The following is an 18,783-nucleotide window of genomic DNA, read 5'->3' on the forward strand; positions in this document are numbered from 1 at the left end:
TTAGGACGAATAGGGTAATGTCAGACTACATCGCGGGACCAGACAGGGATGCCCACTCTCCCCATTGCTGTTCGCGCTGGCCATAGAGCCGTTGGCGATTACATTGAGAGCTGCAAAGGGGTGGAAGGGAATGACCAGGGTGGGGGTGAAACATAGGGTCTCTCTCTATGCGGACGACCTGCTCCTGTACGTGTCGGACCCACTGGCCAGGATGGAAAATACACTGGAAACATTGAGGAAGTTCTGCCGGTTTTCAGGGTACAAATTAAATATGGCCAAGAGTGAGATGTTTGTGGTTCAGGCAAGGGGCCAGGAGAATAGACTGAAGGAGCTGCCATTTAGGCTGGTTGAGGAAAGTTTCCGGTACTTGGGGATACAGGTGGCACGAGACGGGGGCAGGTTGCACAAGTTAAATCTGATCAGAATAGTGGAACAAATGAAGAGGGAGTTTCGGAGATGGGATGCACTCCCGCTGTCACTGGCGGGGAGGGTGCAGACTGTAAAGATGACAATCCTCCCTAGATTCCTGTTCATCTTCCAGTGCCTCCCGATCTTTATCCCACAGTCCTTCTTCAAAAGGACTGGCAAAATCATCATGAGCTTTGTCTGGGCGGGAAAATCCCCGCAGGCGAAGAAGGCAATGCTTGAAAGAAGCCGCAGCGAGGGAGGGCTGGCATTGCCGAGTCTGATCAACTACTACTAGGCGGCTAACATAGCAATGATAAGGAAGTGGGTGGTGGGTACGGGCTCTATCTGGGAGCAGGTGGAGGCGGCTTCGTGCAGGGGCACCAGTTTGGCAGCCCTGTCACTGCTCCCCTACCGCTGTCGCCGGCCAGGTACTCCACCAGCCCGGTAGTGGGGGCGGCCCTGCGGATATGGGGCCAGTGGAGGAGACATGTAGGGCCGGTGGGTGCTGTCTGGGCTCCAACATGTGATAACCATCGATTTGCCCCCGGGAACATAGATGGAGGGTTTCGAACATGGCGGCGGGCGGGGATGAGGAGGGTGGGCAATATCTTCCTGGAGGGGAGTTTTGAGAGTTTGAGGGGCTTGGAGGAGAAATTTGGGCTGGTAGGGGGTAATGACTTTAGATACTTACAGATGCGGGACTTTGTTCGCAGACAGGTCCCATCCTTCCCACGCCTCCTGCCAATAGGGATCCAAGACGGAATAGACTCTAGAGAAGAGGATAGCATCTTGGACCTATGTTCAGACTGCACAGTTTCTATTTTGCAGAATGGGTTCACAAGGTTGCATCGATTCTCAGTTACAGGTGGCGTTAATCACGAGTTGGGCAAATGCCCAGAGGTGAATCTTGAGGGTCCCCATCCGGTGACTCTAAATTGCTCCGACCCATCCTACGCACGAGCGACACTCGTCCAGTGGCGCTGGACGGACACGTTCGGGAAGCGGAAAGAACTCCTTCTCCTGCAAGTCTTGAATGGGAGTATTACAAAGTCCCCAGGCCACGCTGACTTGGAGCTATCCGCGGAGAGCTGTGTGAAGCACGGGGACTGCTCGCTTACTGTGACATCTATGAGGGAGGCTCCTGGGATCTACCATTGCATTGTGTGGACCACGAAGTGGATCTCTGAACAAAAGATACGCCTGGTGCATAAAGGTTAGATCTTTAGCATGCTGTCTCCGATAGATTTCGTAGACGAGGAGAACCTCGTAAATCCGAGGAACTCTCAAGTGTCCTGGTCTTTCAGCTGTAGCTGAGGTGGCACGGTGACACAGTGGGTTAGCACTGCTGCCTCACAGCGCCAAGGACCCAGGTTCAATTCCGACCTTGCATGACAGTCTGTGTAGAGTTAGCATGCCCCCCCCCCCCCCCCTCACCTCTCTGCGTGGTTTTCCTCCGAGTGCTCCAGTTTCCTCCCACAGTCCAAAGATCTGCAGGTTAGGTGGCTTGACCATGCTAAATTGCCACGTGGTGTCCAAAGGTTGGTTAGAGTTGCAGGGTTGACTGGAGTGGGCCTAGGTAGGGTGCTCTTTCGGAGGGAGGGTCGGTGCAGACCTGATTGGCCGAATGATCTCCTTCTGCACTGTCGGGATTCTATGATTCTATGGGGTGCCAGACAGTTCAAGGGTCCACCCAGACCTGTAAATGTCCCAACAAATAAAATAAACTGCATTTACATCGCGCCTTTAATACCATCTGAGTTGCAAAGCAATTTAGAGCGTAGAAAGGATGCGACAGGGAGGGCCTTTCTCACAAAAACATTACCTAACTGCCCAGGAGGCGACAAAAGAACAACAAAACTAATCAGACAGCCACCCAGAATGTCGAGTCTCTCTAGCACACAACCACGGAGTGTGAGTGAAGCCTTGCACGGCTATTGTCATGCGGGGAATTAGATCTCCTATTCATTGTCCACTGAGGTTAAGATTTAATAAGTGTATCGTACAGCAAATGATTCAGACTGCCATTGTGATGATCATATGATGACAATAATCCTTTTCTTTCAGAATCTTCTTTCCACCTCCCAATCATTGTGGGTGTCACCCTGGCCATTATCGGGGTCATGTGTTTAATCACCACAGTGATTCTCATTTACAGAAGGTGCACGGTTATTCGGCAAGGACAACCTGGTAAGATTTTGATTGCCCTGTGAACATCCTGGTGATGTATGAAAACCAAAGAGAGATAGAGAGAGGACTGTGTGTCATGCAGGTGCCCCTATCCTGTGTACCTGCCTCCATTTGATTTCTGTCTCATCAGATTCTATCGAAGGCAAATGGATAAACTGCCCAGGCAGATCACTCACGGGATGTGTGTATTGCTGGCTAGGTCAGCATTTATTGCCCATCCCTGATTACCCTGTGAGAAGATGGTGCAGCACTGATTTCATGAACTGCTGCAGTCCCTAGGGTGTAGGTACACCCACAGTACTGTTAAGGAGGGAGTTTCAGGATTTTGACCCAGTGAAGGAACTGTTGATATTTTTCCAAATCAGGATGGTGAGTTTCTTGGATGGGAACCTTTAGGTGGCGGTGTTTCCAGCACACTGGAACATGCTGTTGAGGGAGGATTGGTGAGTTCCTGCAGTGAATCTTGTAGATGATACACACAATGGGTCACACAAACACACCTTGTCTGAGAAGTACAGCAAAGGAAGTAGCATCAGTTTTCCTGAGAACTTTGCCAAATAAGAAGTGCTGAATTTTGGAGTTTCAGATTTATTGTATTATGTATTTGGGTTCAGTAAGAGTTAAAAGCCTGAGTTAGTATGTGACTGCTATAGTAAAGTTTTTTTAAATGTTCTGGTTGAAAAGGCAGACATTTTGGCTACAAGGAATAATTAAAGCATCTTAAACATTTGGGCTAATAGAATTTTGTTCATATGAAGAAGATTCCCTGGGCATTAAATAATTAGAGACGGTGGCGGAATTCTCCGTCGATTTGACAATTCCCGATTTCTTCGACAGCAGCGCCACGCATTCTGGAACGCATGTACAGTAAACACCATTTCCATATCATTCGTGAGCCCGATCTGGAATTCTGTAGGACCTCCGCGATTCTCCATCTCCAATGGGCTGAGTTCCCCATGGTGCGGTTCACTTGTGCTTTTAAAAATTGTGAAACCGATGTTGTGTCTGATCAGGGAGAGAGAGGGGGTAGGACATGGAGAGGCGCGACTGCGGGCTGGACATTGGCCGTGCTGCCTGGGGTCGGGGGGGCCCTGTTAGGGCCGGTGGAGAGGGGGGTGGTAACGGGGTAACGGGTTGTGTGGCCAGGGCAACCCCCCACAGGACTGGAGCAGTGTCCAAGCATGGGCCGCCATTCCCACGGCCTGCAAGGCAGCCATATTACAGTGCACCCCACTGACCACCCACCCTGGCCCCTGGTTCTGCAAAGTGACACCGGCGTATGGGTGCCTCCACCAACCCACCCCAACTCCCACCGGTACACTCAGTACATTGCAGCCCACCCTCCGCCACATCCCCCACCACCTAACCAGCCGCCACCTACCGGCGGGGCATCACACGGCCCACTCGAGCGCAATGCCCACAGTAGCCCATATGAGGGTGCCGGACCGGCGCTGTGGAATGTACTGCTGGCAAGGGCAGCACCTGCTGATGGGACTCCTGGCTGACGGATTCCAGGTCCAGAGGCCACCATGGTGCCGGATGGGGGGCATGTGGGGGAAGAGCCTGCAGTGCCAACCAGAGCCATCATATAGTCCAGTGGACCTGGTTGGGTACAGGGGTGTACATGCGAACATGTCAGGCTTTCACCCCTGCTGTCAATGGATATTGGAATTCAACCAGCACTGGTGGCCTTCCTGCTGGTCGCTGCAGCCCTGCGGATGCCCTGTGGCTGAACCAGCTGGAGCTGCTCGAGGAGGGGGAAGCTGCAGCACAGAGTGGGCCCCAGAGGAACAAGAGGCAGCCACCAGAATGGAGAGCAGGCCGCCCAATAGGCCGAGGAAGAGTAGGTGCAAAGGAAGTGACGCATGTGGCCTCGTGTGTACTGGTGGCTCCTGTCATTCGAGGACCTGCCGGACCGGGCATGCCGTCAAAGACTTCAGCTGAGCAGGGAGACAGTGCAGCATATTGGGGCAGAATGGCAGCACAGTCATTAGCACATTTGCTTCATCACAGCTCCAGGGTCCCAGGTTCGATTCCCGGCTTGGGTCACTGTCTGTGTGGAGTCTACACATTCTCCCCATGTCTGCATGGGTTTCCTCTGGATGAACATAAGAACATAAACCCCCCCCACCCCCCCCGGCATCTTTCTAAATTCCAATGAGTATAGTCCCAGTCTACTCACCTCTCCTCGTAATCCAACTCCTTCAGATCTGGGATTAACCTAGTGAATCTCCCCTGCACTCCCTCCAGCGCCAGTACAGTAAGGAGACCAAAACTGAACACAATACTCCAGGTGCGGCCTCACTAACACGTTATACAATTGCAGCATAACCTCCCTAGTCTTAAACTCCATCCCTCTAGCAATGAAGGACAAAACTCCATTTGCCTTCTTAATCACCTGTTGCACCTGTAAACCAACTTTTTGTGACTCATGCACTAGCACACCCAGGTCTGTGCACAGCAACATGTTTTAATATTTTATCATTTTGAATAATAATCCCTTATGCTGTTATTCCTATCAAAATGGATAACCTCACATTTGTCAACATTATATTCCATCTGCCAGACCCGAGCCCATTTACTTAACCTATCCAAATCCCTCTGCAGACTTCCGGTGTCCTATGCACTTTTTGCTTTACCACTCATCTTAGTGTCGTCTGCAAACTTGGACACATTGCACTTGGTCCCCAACTCCAAATCATCTATGTAAATAGTGAACAATTGTGGGCCCAACACTGATCCCTGAGGGACACCACTAGCTACTGATTGCCAACCAGAGAAACACCCATTAATCCCCACTCTTTGCTTTCTATTAATTAACCAATCCTCTATCCATGCTTCTATTTTACCCTAATGCCATGCTTCTTTATCTTATGCAGCAACCTTTTGTGTGGCACCTTGTCAAAACCTTTCTGGAAATCCAGATATACCACATCAATTGACACCCCGTTATCTACCGCACTGGTGATGTCCTAAAAAAATTGCACTAAATTAGTTAAGGCACGACCTGCCCTTTATGAACCCATGCTGCGTCTGCCCAATGGGACAATTTCCTTCCAGATGCCTTGCTATTTTGTCCTTCATGATAGATTCCAGCATCTTCCCTACTACCGAAGTTAAGCTAACTGGCCTATAATTACCCGCTTTCTGCCTACCTCCTTTTTTAAACAGTGGTGTCACGTTTGCTAATTTCCAATCCGCCAGGACCACCCCAGAGTCTAGTGAATTTTGGTAAATCATTATTAGTGCATCTGCAATTTCCCTAGCCATCTCTTTTAGCACTCTGGGATGCATTCCATCAGGGTCAGGAGACTTGTCTATCTTTAGCCCCATTAGCTTGCCCATCACTACCTCCTTAGTGATGACAATCCTCTCAAGGTCCTCACCTGTCATCGCCTTATTTCTATCAGTCGCTGGCATGTTATTTGTGTCTTCCACTGTGAAGACCGACCCAAGAAACCTGTTCAGTTCCTCAGCCATTTCCTCATCTCCCATTATTAAAATTCCCTTCTCATCCTCTGAAGGACCAATATTTACCTTAGCCACTCTTTTGTGTTTTATATATTTGTAGAAACTTTTACTGTCCCCATTGTCCTGCAAATATTTCCTCTTCTGATAATGATCCAATTCTCTTTACAAATCCGCGATTGAGCCTGCCTCCCCCATACTTTCAGACCGTGCATTCGGGATCCTAACCACACGTTGCCATGTTTACATTACAATTGTTTTTATTGCAAATCACTTAAATCAGTCTCCTCTGGTCCCCGATCCCATCACCAATGGGAACTGTTCCTCCCAGTCCCTCTATCCAAACCCCTTCATGATTTTGAACACCTCAAACAAATTTTCTCTCCACCTTATGTGATCTTAAGACATAGGAATAGAAGTAGGCCACTCGGCCCATCGAGTCTGCTCCGCCATTCAATAACATCATGACTGATCTGACATAATCCTCAACTCCACTTTTCCCCTTTATTCCAATAACTCTTGATTCCCTTATTGAATAAAAATCTCTCTGCATGAACCTCTGGTGGCGGCTATGAAGGAGTAAGTCGCAAATTTGGTGGCTCTCGCTCGGGTCAGACTTTTAGACCTTTTCCCCCCGACTTTTTCAAACTTTTGAGCGCTGCAGTGAAAAACAATAGCATTCTAGATCTGAAAAAAACAATAGCACTCTAGATCTGAATCCATACAGAGTTGTATGGACTGAAGGAGCAGAAGGGAGCGAAAACAGGCAAAGAAAGGGCTGAACAAAGGTGGTGTGGAAGCTCAAATGGGAGGAAAGATGGCCGACGAATGGACCATGGAACGGACGGTCCAGACAGCACTGGATAACATGCTGAAGGTCATGAAAGAGAGCTTCGCAGCACTGAAGCGGGATAATTTGGAACCGCTCCAGAAAGCGGTGGAGTGACTGGACCAGAGGCTGGACGCTCAGGATAAGAAGGTCCAGGCACTGGAGAAGACAGTGGAAGAGCAGGCGGATTACCAAACGGTAGCGGACGTGGAAATTAGAAAGTTGAAGGAGCAACAATCAAGGCGAAGGACAGTCTGGAGGACCTGGAAAACAGGTCTCACCGACAGAATCTGAGAATCATTGGGCTCCTGGAGGGGGCCGAGGGAGTGGATGCTACGGCATATGTGGCAGACATGCTGCAGAAGCTGGTGGGGGATGATTTCTTCCCGCGTCCGTTGGAGCTAGACAGGGCACACCGAGTGCAGGCGAGGCAGCTGCGAGGGAGGAGGGGGGACGGGTAGGTTTGTGGACAAAGAGCAGGTTCTACAGTGGGCCAAGAACACGAAGAGCTGCTCATGGAACACCAGTGTTCTGCGCATTTACCAGGATCTGAGCCAGGAGGTGGCCAGAAGGAGGGCAGCATACAGACAAATTAAAGAGATCCTGTTTAAAAAGAAGGTCAAGTTTGGCTACTTTTCCCGGCGCGGCTTTGGGTCACATACCGGGAACAGCAACATTAGTTTGATGACCCGGAGGAAGCGATGGACTTTGCTAAGGGACATGGACTGGTGCCGAACTGAAGACCCATGGACTCAAGTTAGAGAGTATTCAGGGATGTTTGCATTTGTCCGCAGATTGCCCTTCGTGTTAGCGATGTCGTTCGGCATGTTTTTTTACTTAAAATTGGGGGTCTTCTTGTGTTTGTGTTTGCCTGTTTGAAAAGTTAAAGCCAAAGTTATAGTTAAAGTTTAAGTTACTGGGTGCTATGGGGCTGTTCGGGTTCTTTTTGCCAGGATGATCTGCTGATGAGGGAGGGAACTGAATCAGGTAACAGGGAAGAGGTCGGGGGTGGGAGCTGCCAAGAGGCAGACCAGGGTAGGTGCGGCACATGGGCAGAAGGGGGATGGCTGATCGGTGTGGCGGGGGGGGGGGGGGGGGGGGGGGGGGGTTTCCCCTCCAACCAGGCTGATCACCTGGAATGTTAGAGGTTTAAACGGGCCGGTCAAGAGGGCCCATGTTCGCACACTTACGGGCTCTGAAGGCGGATGTAATGTTGCTGCAGGAGACACATTTGAAAGTGGCGGACCAGATTAGATTACGGAAGGGCTGGGTTAGCCAGGTCTTCCATTCGGGGTTTATCGCTAAGACCAGACTGGTCGCGATCATGATTAACAAACGGGTTAAATTTGAGGCGGACAGCACAGTTGCGGATGGGGGTGGTAGATTTCTTATGGTCCGGGGCAAGCTTGAGGGGGTGAAGGTGGTCCAAGTGAATGTTTACGCTCCAAACTGGGGTGATGTAGATTTCATCAAAAGGCTGTTGGGGAAAATCCCCGACTTGGATTCGTACAAGTTAATTATGGGTGGGGTCTTTAATACAGTCCTTGATCGAACTGGACCGGTCGTGCTCCAGAACGGGCAGGGTCCCGACAATGGCAAGGGAACTGAGAGGGTTCATGAAACAAATGAGGGGGGGGTGGACCCCTGGAGAATCAGCCGGCCGATGGGGAAGGAGTTCTCGTTCTATTCACATGTTCACAAGGTTTATTCTCGTATTGGCTTCTGAAGGGACATTTTGGAGGGTGTGAGGGATACAGAATACTCGGCGATCACTATTTCGGACCATGCTCCACATGCAGGTTTGCAAAGAAAGTTACCAGAACCCACAATGGAGGTGAGAGGTGGGATTGTTGGCAGATGAGAGGGTGTGTGAGAGAGTGGGGAAATGCATGCAGGACTACCTACAGGTCAACGATACAGGGGAAGTGTCAGCAGCGGTGCTCTGGGAGGCGCTGAAGGCGGTGGTGAGAGGGGACCTGATCCCAATCCGAGCCCATAGGGACAGAACGGATAGGGCAGAGATGGACAGACTGGTGCAGGAGATGACACGGATGGATAGGGAATATGTGGACTCCCCGAGGGCAGAGCTACTTAGGGAACGACGGAGACTACAGGTGGAGCTGGGGGCGCTATCCACTGGGAAGGCCGTAGAGCAGCTCAGAAAGGCCAGGGGCGCGGTGTATGAGTATGGGGAGAAAGCCAGCAGAATGCTTGCACAGCAACTTAGGAAGAGGGAGGCGGCCAGGAAATAGGGACGGTAGTGGATGGGGCAGGGAACCGGGTGGGAGACCCGGCAGGACTGAACAGGGTATTCAGGGACTTTTACAGCAAGCTGTATACTTCGGAACCCCCCATGGGGCCGAAGGGGATCAGACGCTTCTTAGATGGGCTGACCTTCCTAAAGGTGGGCAGGGGGATGGTAGAGGGGCTGGGGGCCCCTATTAGAGTTGAAGGCCATGCAGTCGGGTAAAGCCCCGGGGCCGGACGGGTATCCAGTGGAGTTCTACAAAACGTTCTGGGGGATAGTGGGGCCGGTGCCGGTTAGGGTGTTTAACGAGGCGAGGGACAATGGGGTGCTACCCCCGATGATGTCGCAAGCCACCATCTTGCTGTTATTAAAACGGGATAAATATCTGGAAGCTTGTGGGTCCTATAGGCCAATCTCCCTGATTAATGTGGACGCTAAACTGCTGGCCAAGATCCTGGCATCCAGAATCGAAGACTGGGTACCGGACGTGATTGTGGAGGACCAAAAGGGGTTTTTAAAGGGCAGGCAGCTGGTAGCCAACCTAAGAAGGCTACTTAATGTGATTATGATGCCCCCGGAGGTCAGAGAGGTGGAGGTAGTGGTGGCAATGGATGCTGAAAAGGCTATTGACCAGGTGGAGTGGGACTATTTATGGGAGGTGCTGGGACGGTTTGGGTTTGGAGAGGGCTTTGTGGACTGGGTTAAACTGCTATATCAGGCCCCGGAGGCTAGTGTAAGGACGAACAGGATAACACCTGAGAATTTTAGAATATACCGCGGGACAAGACAGGAATGCCCCCTCTCTCCACTGCTGTTTGTGTTGGCCATAGAACAGCTGGCAATTGCTCTGAGAGGGGCAAGGGGATGGAAGAGAATGGTCAGGGGGGGGGGGGGGGGGATAGAACACACGGTCTTGCTCTACACGGGTGACCTGCTTTTGTACGTGTCGGATCCAGCGGCAGGGAGGGACGGGATTATGGTAATCCGAGGGGAATTTGGCCGGTTTTCGGGCCACATGTTGAACATGGCAAAAAGCGAGATGTTTGTGGTGCAGGCGAGGGGTCAGGAGAATAGGCTGAGGGAGCTACCGTTTAGGCTGGTTGGGGGATGTTTTAGGTATTTAGGGATGCAAGTGGCGCATGACTGGGGCAAGATGCATAAGTTGAACCTGTCTAGGCAGGTGGAGCAAATGAGGAGCGAGTTTCGGAGGTGGGATGCACTCCCGCTGTCACTAGCGGGGAGAGTACAGACGGTGAAGATATCGATCCTCCCGAGATTCCTGTTTATTTTTCAGTGTCTCCCTATTTTCATTCCGCGGTCCTTTAAAAGAATCAATAAAACCATCCTGGGATTTGTTTGGGCGGGGAAGTCCCCGCGGGTAAAGAGGGGGATACTGGAACGGAACCGTAGCGAGGGGGGACTGGCGCTGCCGAACCTCAGCAACTACTACTGGGCGGCTAACATAGCCATGATAAGGAAACGGATGGTGGATACGGGGTCGGTTTGGGAGTGGGTAGAGGCTGCTTCATGCAGGGGCACCAGCTTGGCAGCCCTGGTCACGGTTCCTCTGCTGCTCCCGCCGACCATGTACTCCACCAGCCCTATATTGGTGGCGGCTTTGCAGATTTGGAGCCAATGGAGGAAGCATGCGGGGGAAGTGGGAGCATCGGTCTGGTCCCTAATATGTGACAACCATCGATTTGTCCCAGGGAAGATGGACGGCGGGTTTCGAGTGTGGCGGAGGGCGGGGGCGAGAAGGAGGGGTGACTTGTTCCTGGAAGGGAGCTTCGCGAACATGAGGGCGCTAGAGGAGAAGTTCAGGCTGGCGAGGGGGAATGACTTTCGGTACTTGCAAGTGCGGGATTTTGTACGTAGACAGGTGCCATCCTATCCACGCCTTCCACCAAGGGGGACCCAGGACAGGGTAGTTTCCAGGGGTGAGGTAGGAGAGGGGAGAGTCTCAGATATTTATAAGGAGCTTATGGGAGCGGAGGACACAGGGACCGAGGAACTGAAACTCAAGTGGGAGGAGGAGCTTGGTGGGGAGTTGGAGGGAGGCGTATGGGCAGACGCTCTGAGGAGGGTAAATGCAACTGCAACATGTGCCAGGCTCGGCCTGATTCAGTTCAAGGTAGTTCACCGGGCCCACATGACGGTGGCCCGGATGAGCAAATTTGTTGGGCTGTAGGACAAGTGTGCTATATGTGGGGGAGGACCAGCGAACCATATCCACATGTTCTGGGCGTGTCCAAAACAGGGGATACTGGCAGGGATTTGCAGACGTCATATCCCGGGTACTGAAAATAAGGGTGGCGATGAGTCCAGAGGTGGTGATTTTTGTGGAGTTGGAGGACCCGGGAGTCCAGGAGGGGATAGAGGCCGACATTGTGGCCCTTGCTTCCTGATAACCCAGCGATGAATACTGTTGGCCTGGAGGGACTCAAAGCCCCCAAAGATCGAAGTATGGCTGTTGGACATAGGACATAGGAAATAGTGTAGAGTAGGGGGGAAGAATAGGTAGGTCTACTTGCGAGAGAGGAACTGTTATTTGCACTATGTTTTTTGTAATTGGTATTTGCACACTAATGTATATTGTTATTGTTTACAATGCCAAAAAATACCTCAATAAAATTGTCTTTAAAAAAATATCTCTGCATCAGTTCTAAAGTCTTCCTGATACGTGGTGCCCAGAACAGGGACCCAATACTCCAAGTGGGGCTGAACCAGTGCTTTTAAAGAGGAAGATGGTCATTGGGCATTCTCATATTGCAAGATGGTAAATAATAACTGGCAGTTCAGTTAGTAAGTTGTCCGTGTGAAGTACCCAACATGTGCTGAATAGTTTTATCAGTGTCAATGTTTGTTGTGTTAACTGGTATTTGTTGTTTTCGGCAGGGACCTATGTCAATGTTCCTCTGCCCGGCGGGCATTCTAACCAGGTAAACTCAACTCGTATAAACTTTATTGCGGAGAGGCAGACTAGGGGGGTGGCGGGGAGGTTTGGGAGGAGGGAGTGGGGGGCTACCTCAGAGCCATTAACTAATGCTTGATAAACATGGTGTATCTGCTGACCAAGTAACCAGGGACATGAGCTGATCATTCAGGATCTGTGATTGTGCCCCAGTGAAAGCAGACAAAGTAGACTGGGAACCCCAATTGGCTCAGATGTGGCCCCGGTCCAACACTCAGGGTTGGGTAGAGAGGATTAGTCATATATTTTCCCCAAAATGTACTTTATTTATAAAATTTGTCAAGGTGCTTGACATAACATTTCAAATTTAGGAAAGTGTGCTGTAAATTATTTATTTTCAATGTGGTCCTTTGAGGTATCTCACTTACAATGACACTTATATTTACAATATGAACTTCATGAGAGACATACAGCACGAGAGCTTTTACGTGGTCCTTCGGTTCACTATGTCTGAAAGGTCTTGGACAGCGACTTTCCCCCGTTGTGCCTCTGCGGTGGATGGCCCAAAGTTTAGTACGTAGTCCCTCCGCACGTAGTCCTGGGATTCGGAATGTCCAGGGACAATGTTCAGGGACAATGCTTTGCACTGGAAGACCAACAGGTTTCGGACAGATCAAAGAGCATCTTACAGCGAGTTGATAATGCTCGAACAGAAGTTGGTGTTTGTCTGGGTGTGCGTCCTGCATCACGGAGCTGCTCGGGATGCAGCTGACAAAAAAAAACATAAAGACTACTGTGCCTCTTTCCAGGCCTTCTTTATGAAGGAGCATTCCAGAATGAGGTGGGCCACAGTGCCTTCAACACCACATTCGCCAGATGTTTTGATGTTTAAATATCACAGACTAGTCCACCTCAACACTTCAGTCAACGACACTCTCCCACTCGAGAAGCGTTACCAGAACCACCTTTTCAAAATCCCTATTACAGCAAGTGGTGCCAACCAACCCTAAATGCAAAATACTGACAGCATCCCTAAGCTCGGTATAATCTGGATATTAATGTAAAACTGTCGATTATGAATAGAGACCTCAGATATGTACATTGTTATCACAGTTGATGAATGTTTCCGCCTGCTTTGCCTCTCACTCTTTACATGGTTCTCAGAAGAACTCTCTGGCCTTTCCTCTAACCATGCTGACATTGTGTTGCAGGATTCCCCAATAACAGACTCGACTTACATGGTGAGTATTCCACCGAGAAACACAAACCTATTTTACGCAATTTAATCACCGTTTTAAGCCTCGCATATTGTGTTGTCTTCTATCCTAAAGAGCCTGAATTTGAACGACCAGTCCTTATACAGCCAGCTTCACAGGTAAGATTCCTTTATTAACCACAAGTTTCCCTCCTCATTCACCTCTCCCTCACTGACTAACTGTCTAAACTCTTTCACACTGTATTTTCATTCTCCATCGATACTCTCGCCATCCATTCACATTCTGCACTCGCGCAGGACAAAGCAAATGATGTTGTAATTCAGCATGTGTCGCTAATTCAGAGTTTCAAAGAGGGTTAATGTTCCTCTTTCAGCCTCTATGTCAGTCGTGGCTCAGTGATTAGCTCTCTTGCCTTCAGGTTCTGAGGATCTGGCCAAGTCCACAGCTCAATAAGCTCCACCAGTTCCTATAACTCTCTCGCTAGCCCTGTAAACTATTCCAGCCCTAGAATCCTCCCTACCTCTGTAACCTCCTCCATCCTCTCCAACCCTCCCAACTCTGTAACCTATTTCAGCCACTACAACCCTCCCTTATCTCTGTAATCTCTTACAGCCTCTCCAACCCTAACTACCAATGTAACCTCCTCGAGCCCCTACAATGCTCACTATCACTGTAACTTCCTCCAGTTCTTGCAACTCTCCCTATCTCTGTAACCACCTCCAGCCCCTACAACACTCCATAACTGCAACCTCCTTCACCCCTATAAACCACCATATAGTGACCTCCTCCAGCCCCTTTAACAATCTCTAACTCTGTAACTATCTCCAACTTCTACAACCCTCCCTATCTCTGTAATCTCCTCTGGCCCCTACAACCCTCCGAAATCTCTGTCCTCTTCCAAATCCAGTCCCTAGTGTATTCCCCAATTCCCATCACTCCGCCATTGGCGGACATGCCCTCAAGCTGCCTGGAGGGGAGAGGGGGGAGGGGGAAAGGCGCTGGAATTTCCTCCCTAAACCACTCTCTTTCTCTCTCTCTCCACTTCTCTGACTCTTTGTCTATCTCTCCCTCTCCCCCTCTCTCTCCCCCTCTCTCTCTCCCAACCATCTCACTCGCGCGCTCTCTCTCTCCACCTTTCAGACACTCCTTCAAATCAAGACCTTTCACCAGGTTCCTGGTCCACTGACCCTAATGTCTCCTAATGTGTTTCTGGGTGAAGTTTCTTTTAGATAATCTCTCTCGTTAAGGGCCATTCGTTTGTTTGACAATTATAAAGGTGCTCAATAAATGCAAGTTATTGTTGCGATGTCCCCCAATCTTACCCAGTCAATGATTTATCTCCTAGATAACACCTCATCAGACTGATTGACATCACTTGCTGAACAGTGGGATTGAGTCGAAATCCCCCAACCTTTCTCTGTGTCAGAAGCCTGGCATCTTCCAACCCAAAGCCGGGAACAATTCTGCCTGTGTGATGTTTACTACAACCAGGCTGACAATCATTGCTAACATTGTGTTCAAAGTGATGCAAACCTCTGACACTGTGAATATATTAAACATTGTGAAGCAAATGGGAGAGATACAGATAGCAGTTTCCTTTTCTTTTTGTGTTTCCAGCACCCGGTGAACTTTGCACTTCTTTTTACGAACATAAACATTTCCGGGAAAGCGACTCCCTGGTACATTCCTCAGGAGAGTGCCTTGTCCAATCAGAGTCAACATGCCCGATTTGAATTTGGAAGAAATGCTGGGCAGTTAATTGGGCCATGCTGCATTCTACATGGCGACAGCTCCACTAATCCCACTTATCAACCAATCGTCACTCTCTTATGCGGTACAAATTGATGTTCCCCCATAGCAGCCGGTAATTTCTTGTGAACTATGCTGATGAGTGCAAGATTACATTTTTGTAAAATATATTTTATTACAAACGTGTATCAAAAAGGTTACAGCACATATACATCCTTCCCAAAGCCAACTATAATGCTTGAACAATGTTTTGCCCTTTTTCTCCACCCCACCCACCCGGGATGAACAACTCCTTAAACACGGTCACAAACATCCCCCACCTTGTCTCAAACCCCTCTGCTGAGCCCCTTCGCTCAGACTTTCACTTTTCCAGCCGCAGGAAGCCGTACAGATCACCGCTATCCCTGGTGGCAGTGCCAACCGCCACTCCAGTAAGATTCATCGCCGTGCAATCAGAAAGGCGAAAGCCAAGACTCAAAATATCCCCATCAAAGGGTAAGGGTCCACTTCCTCCCCCACTATCCTTGCTGGGACAGTGAACACTCCCAGCCAAAATCTCTCCAAATTTTCGCAACCCCAGCAACTTTTCGCAACCCCAATACATGTGCGCGTGATTCGCTGGCTCCTGCCCACACCTCTCACACTCATCTGCCACCCCCTGGAAGAACCCACTCATTCCTACCCGAGTCATCTGTATCCTGTGTACAAATGTAAACTGTATCAGGCTCATCCTTGCGCATCAGGAGGTCCCATTTACCCTGCACAGTGCCTCACTCCATGCTCCCCAATTGATCCCTCCTTCCCATTCTTCCTTAATCTTCACCACCCGCTCGCCTATCTGCTCTCCCAGCCACCTGTATATATCTCCAATTCTGGTGGAACTCATCCTTAATAAAAGCCATCAACTGCTCCATCTGGGGCTTTCCGACTTGCACCAGCCCTTTCCCTTCCACCATTCTTCCACTGGCTGCTGCTGCGTTTCGACCAACTCCTTGGCCAGGTCTCTTACCGTCTTCTGCCAGGTTTGGTAACCAGCAGACATACCATGCCTGGGGGAAACCACTCCTCCGACCTTCAACTCCACCTTTTTCTTGAAATTACACTCAATATCAGGTAAAAAGAACTCTTTCCTGTTCCTTGAAGCAGGTGTTGTTCTGTGTGCGACCACTCACACTATGGCCACCACTGGAAGTCGCAAGATGAAATGTTTTGAAGTCATGTCTATTTTTCATTAATATTCAAATTCTGTACTTGCAAAGGACTATTTACATTAAAAATGCTGCAACTTAAACTGTGGAAATATATAATTAAGAAGCATTCTGTAATATATCATTTGCTTGGAAACATGAAGGGGGAGCCTGTTTCCTGTGGTCCAGTGGGGAGCAGGTCTGCCTTGGAAGCACAAGGTTGTTGGTTCAAATCCCACAGCAGGGCTTGAGGTCAGAAAGTGAAGGCAGACAATCCGATGCTGAACCCAATGAACATGTTTGAAGTTGACATATCTCAGGTGAGGTCTTCAACTGGCCTCACCATCCTGCGTGGATAGCTGTGAATAATCCTGAGCCACTGTCTCAAAGGAAGGCAGCACCATTCATCCCCTGATGTCCTGACCCAAGAAACTGATTACTATTATCACATTTCATGGAATTTCATAGAATCCCGACAGTGCAGAACGGGGCCATTCGGCCCACTTAGTCTGCACCGAACGTTGAAAAGAACACTCTACCTCAGCCCACGCCCCCACCCTATCCCCATAACCCCACTTAATCATTTGGGCACCAACGGGCGATTTAGCATGGCCAATCCACCTGACCCGCACATCGTTGTACTATGGGAGGAAGCCGGAGCACCGGACGAAACCCACGCAGACTTGGGGAGAACATGCAAACTCCACACAGTCATCCAAGATTAGAATTCAACCCGGGTCCCAGGTGCTGTGAGGCAGAAGTGCTAACCACTGTGCCACCATGCCACCCTTTGCTGTTTGTGGGATCTTGCTGCCGGTAAATGGCTGGCGGATTTCTGCATCACAATAGCGGCCAGGCGTTTCCAAGTATTTCACAGGGTGTTATACGTTTCGGTATGTGTGGTCTTCAGGAGAAATGCTGAAAGAAATACAAGGCTACTTTTGTCCCTTGTGTCTGCACAAAAGGAGAGGTTATGATCAGGGATGCACTGTGCATTCCACTAAGAACAAACAATTTATCTTTGTTCCCTCTGGACCCCCAATGTGATGAAGAATGGTATTGAATGTTAACTGGGATGACTGTCGTCATCTCGGGTTCATCCAGGAGAGTCAATGATGAGTTATGGATCTGAAGGAGGCAGGCTGAAAGAATGACTGAACGGGACGTTCGACTCCAACAAAGCTTGTGAGAATATAGCGTTAATGCTGCTCCCCAGCTGTATCTTTATATTCTTCGTGTTGCACCACAGGATAAGATGGCAGAGGGTAAGGGGGCTGCTTTGCAAGCCCAGTGGTCAACAGAGCAGTTGAGCAAAACCTCAGGATTGTCGGGATGACTGAAGGCATTGAAGGTGCAGAGGCCGCGGTGTACGTGGCAAAGATGCTGGAGAAATTGATGGGGGAGTGGGCCTTTCCCCCTGGAAGTGGACCGAGCGCACAGGGCGCTGAGGAGGAGGTCGCAGATGGACGAGCTGCCGAAGGCGATGGTGGTACGGTTGCACTGCTTTCTGAATAAGGAGAAGGTCCTTCAATGGGAGAGACAGACCAGGAAATGTATCTGGGAAGGGAACGAGCTGCGGGTGTACCAGGACCTGGGAGCTGAACTGGTCAAGAGGAGGGCCGGGTTTAACCGGATTAAGGCTGCCCTCTTTAAAAAGGGGGTGAAGTTTGGAATATTACACCCAGCCTGCCTTTCCAGAAGCGAGAGTACTACTTCGGCATGCTAGAGGAGGCGATAGAGTTTGTGAGGGACAATGGACTGGGAGGAGTGTGAAGACATTGAACTTTGGAGGAGTCTCTGTGTTCTTTAAAGTTTTTGATGGTGGGTTGTTTGGAAAGGAGGTTTTTCATCGGGGAACAACGCTGGTGAGTGTGCCTTTTGTTACTCTTTAGGGATGTTTGATGGGGGGGGGAGAACTGAGGGAGGTTGGAGGTCTTGGGCGGGGGCCACCATGCTAGCTGGGCAGGCTAGTTAATAGGAGCGAAGTGGGGGGTTTGCCAGGAGGCAGGCGTGGGGGTGTGGAATGGGGCTGGTTCTTTGTTTGAGGGGAGGGGGAGGGTTGCTGATAAAGGTATAGTTAGTGTAGCGCAGTTGGAAAGGGATCGATGATGGTGGACATCTTCATAGAATTTACGGTGCAGAAGGAGGCCATTTGGCCCATCGAGTCTGCACTAGCTCTTGGAAAGAGCACCCTACCCAAGCCCATACCTCCATCCTATCCCCATTACCCAGTAACCCCACCTAACACTAAGGGCAATTTGGACCCTAAGGGCAATTTATCATGGCCAATCCACCTAACCTTCACATCTTTGGACTGTGGGAGGAAACCGGAGCACCCGGAGGAAACCCACGCACACACGGGGAGAATGTGCAGACTCCGCACAGACAGTGACCCAAGCCGGGATTTGAACCTGGGACCCTGGAGCTGTGAAGCATTTGTGCTATCCACAATGCTACCGTGCTGCCCTGAGGGTGGGTCACGTGATGCGTGCTGCGAGCTGGCGCTGAGGACCCGGGTTCGAATTCTGGGCCTGGGTCACTGTCGGTGTGGAGTTTGCACATTCTCCCCGTGTCTGCAT

At 50.1% G+C, this 18,783-nt stretch overlaps 1 protein-coding gene across 3 annotated transcripts in view; it reads left to right on the forward strand.

The window, feature by feature from the left end:
• The window catches only part of LOC119974550, a 41,064-nt gene extending 24,756 nt beyond the window's left edge, over positions 1–16,308 (forward strand). For 2 of the 3 annotated variants that reach the window (XM_038813534.1, XM_038813535.1), the window contains exons 3-8: positions 1,268–1,621; positions 2,473–2,595; positions 12,036–12,079; positions 13,263–13,292; positions 13,383–13,426; positions 14,614–16,308. In XM_038813534.1, coding sequence (XP_038669462.1) covers positions 1,268–1,621; positions 2,473–2,595; positions 12,036–12,079; positions 13,263–13,292; positions 13,383–13,426; positions 14,614–14,617 — 599 coding nt within the window. In that variant the 3' untranslated portion in view covers positions 14,618–16,308. The remainder of the gene's footprint in view (positions 1–1,267; positions 1,622–2,472; positions 2,596–12,035; positions 12,080–13,262; positions 13,293–13,382; positions 13,427–14,613) is intronic. The other variant, XM_038813536.1, reaches the window with a different exon arrangement.
• The last annotated feature ends 2,475 nt before the right edge of the window (positions 16,309–18,783 follow it).

Source organism: Scyliorhinus canicula, chromosome 12 (genome assembly GCF_902713615.1).
Source record: "Scyliorhinus canicula chromosome 12, sScyCan1.1, whole genome shotgun sequence".
NCBI classification, from domain to species: domain Eukaryota; kingdom Metazoa; phylum Chordata; class Chondrichthyes; order Carcharhiniformes; family Scyliorhinidae; genus Scyliorhinus; species Scyliorhinus canicula.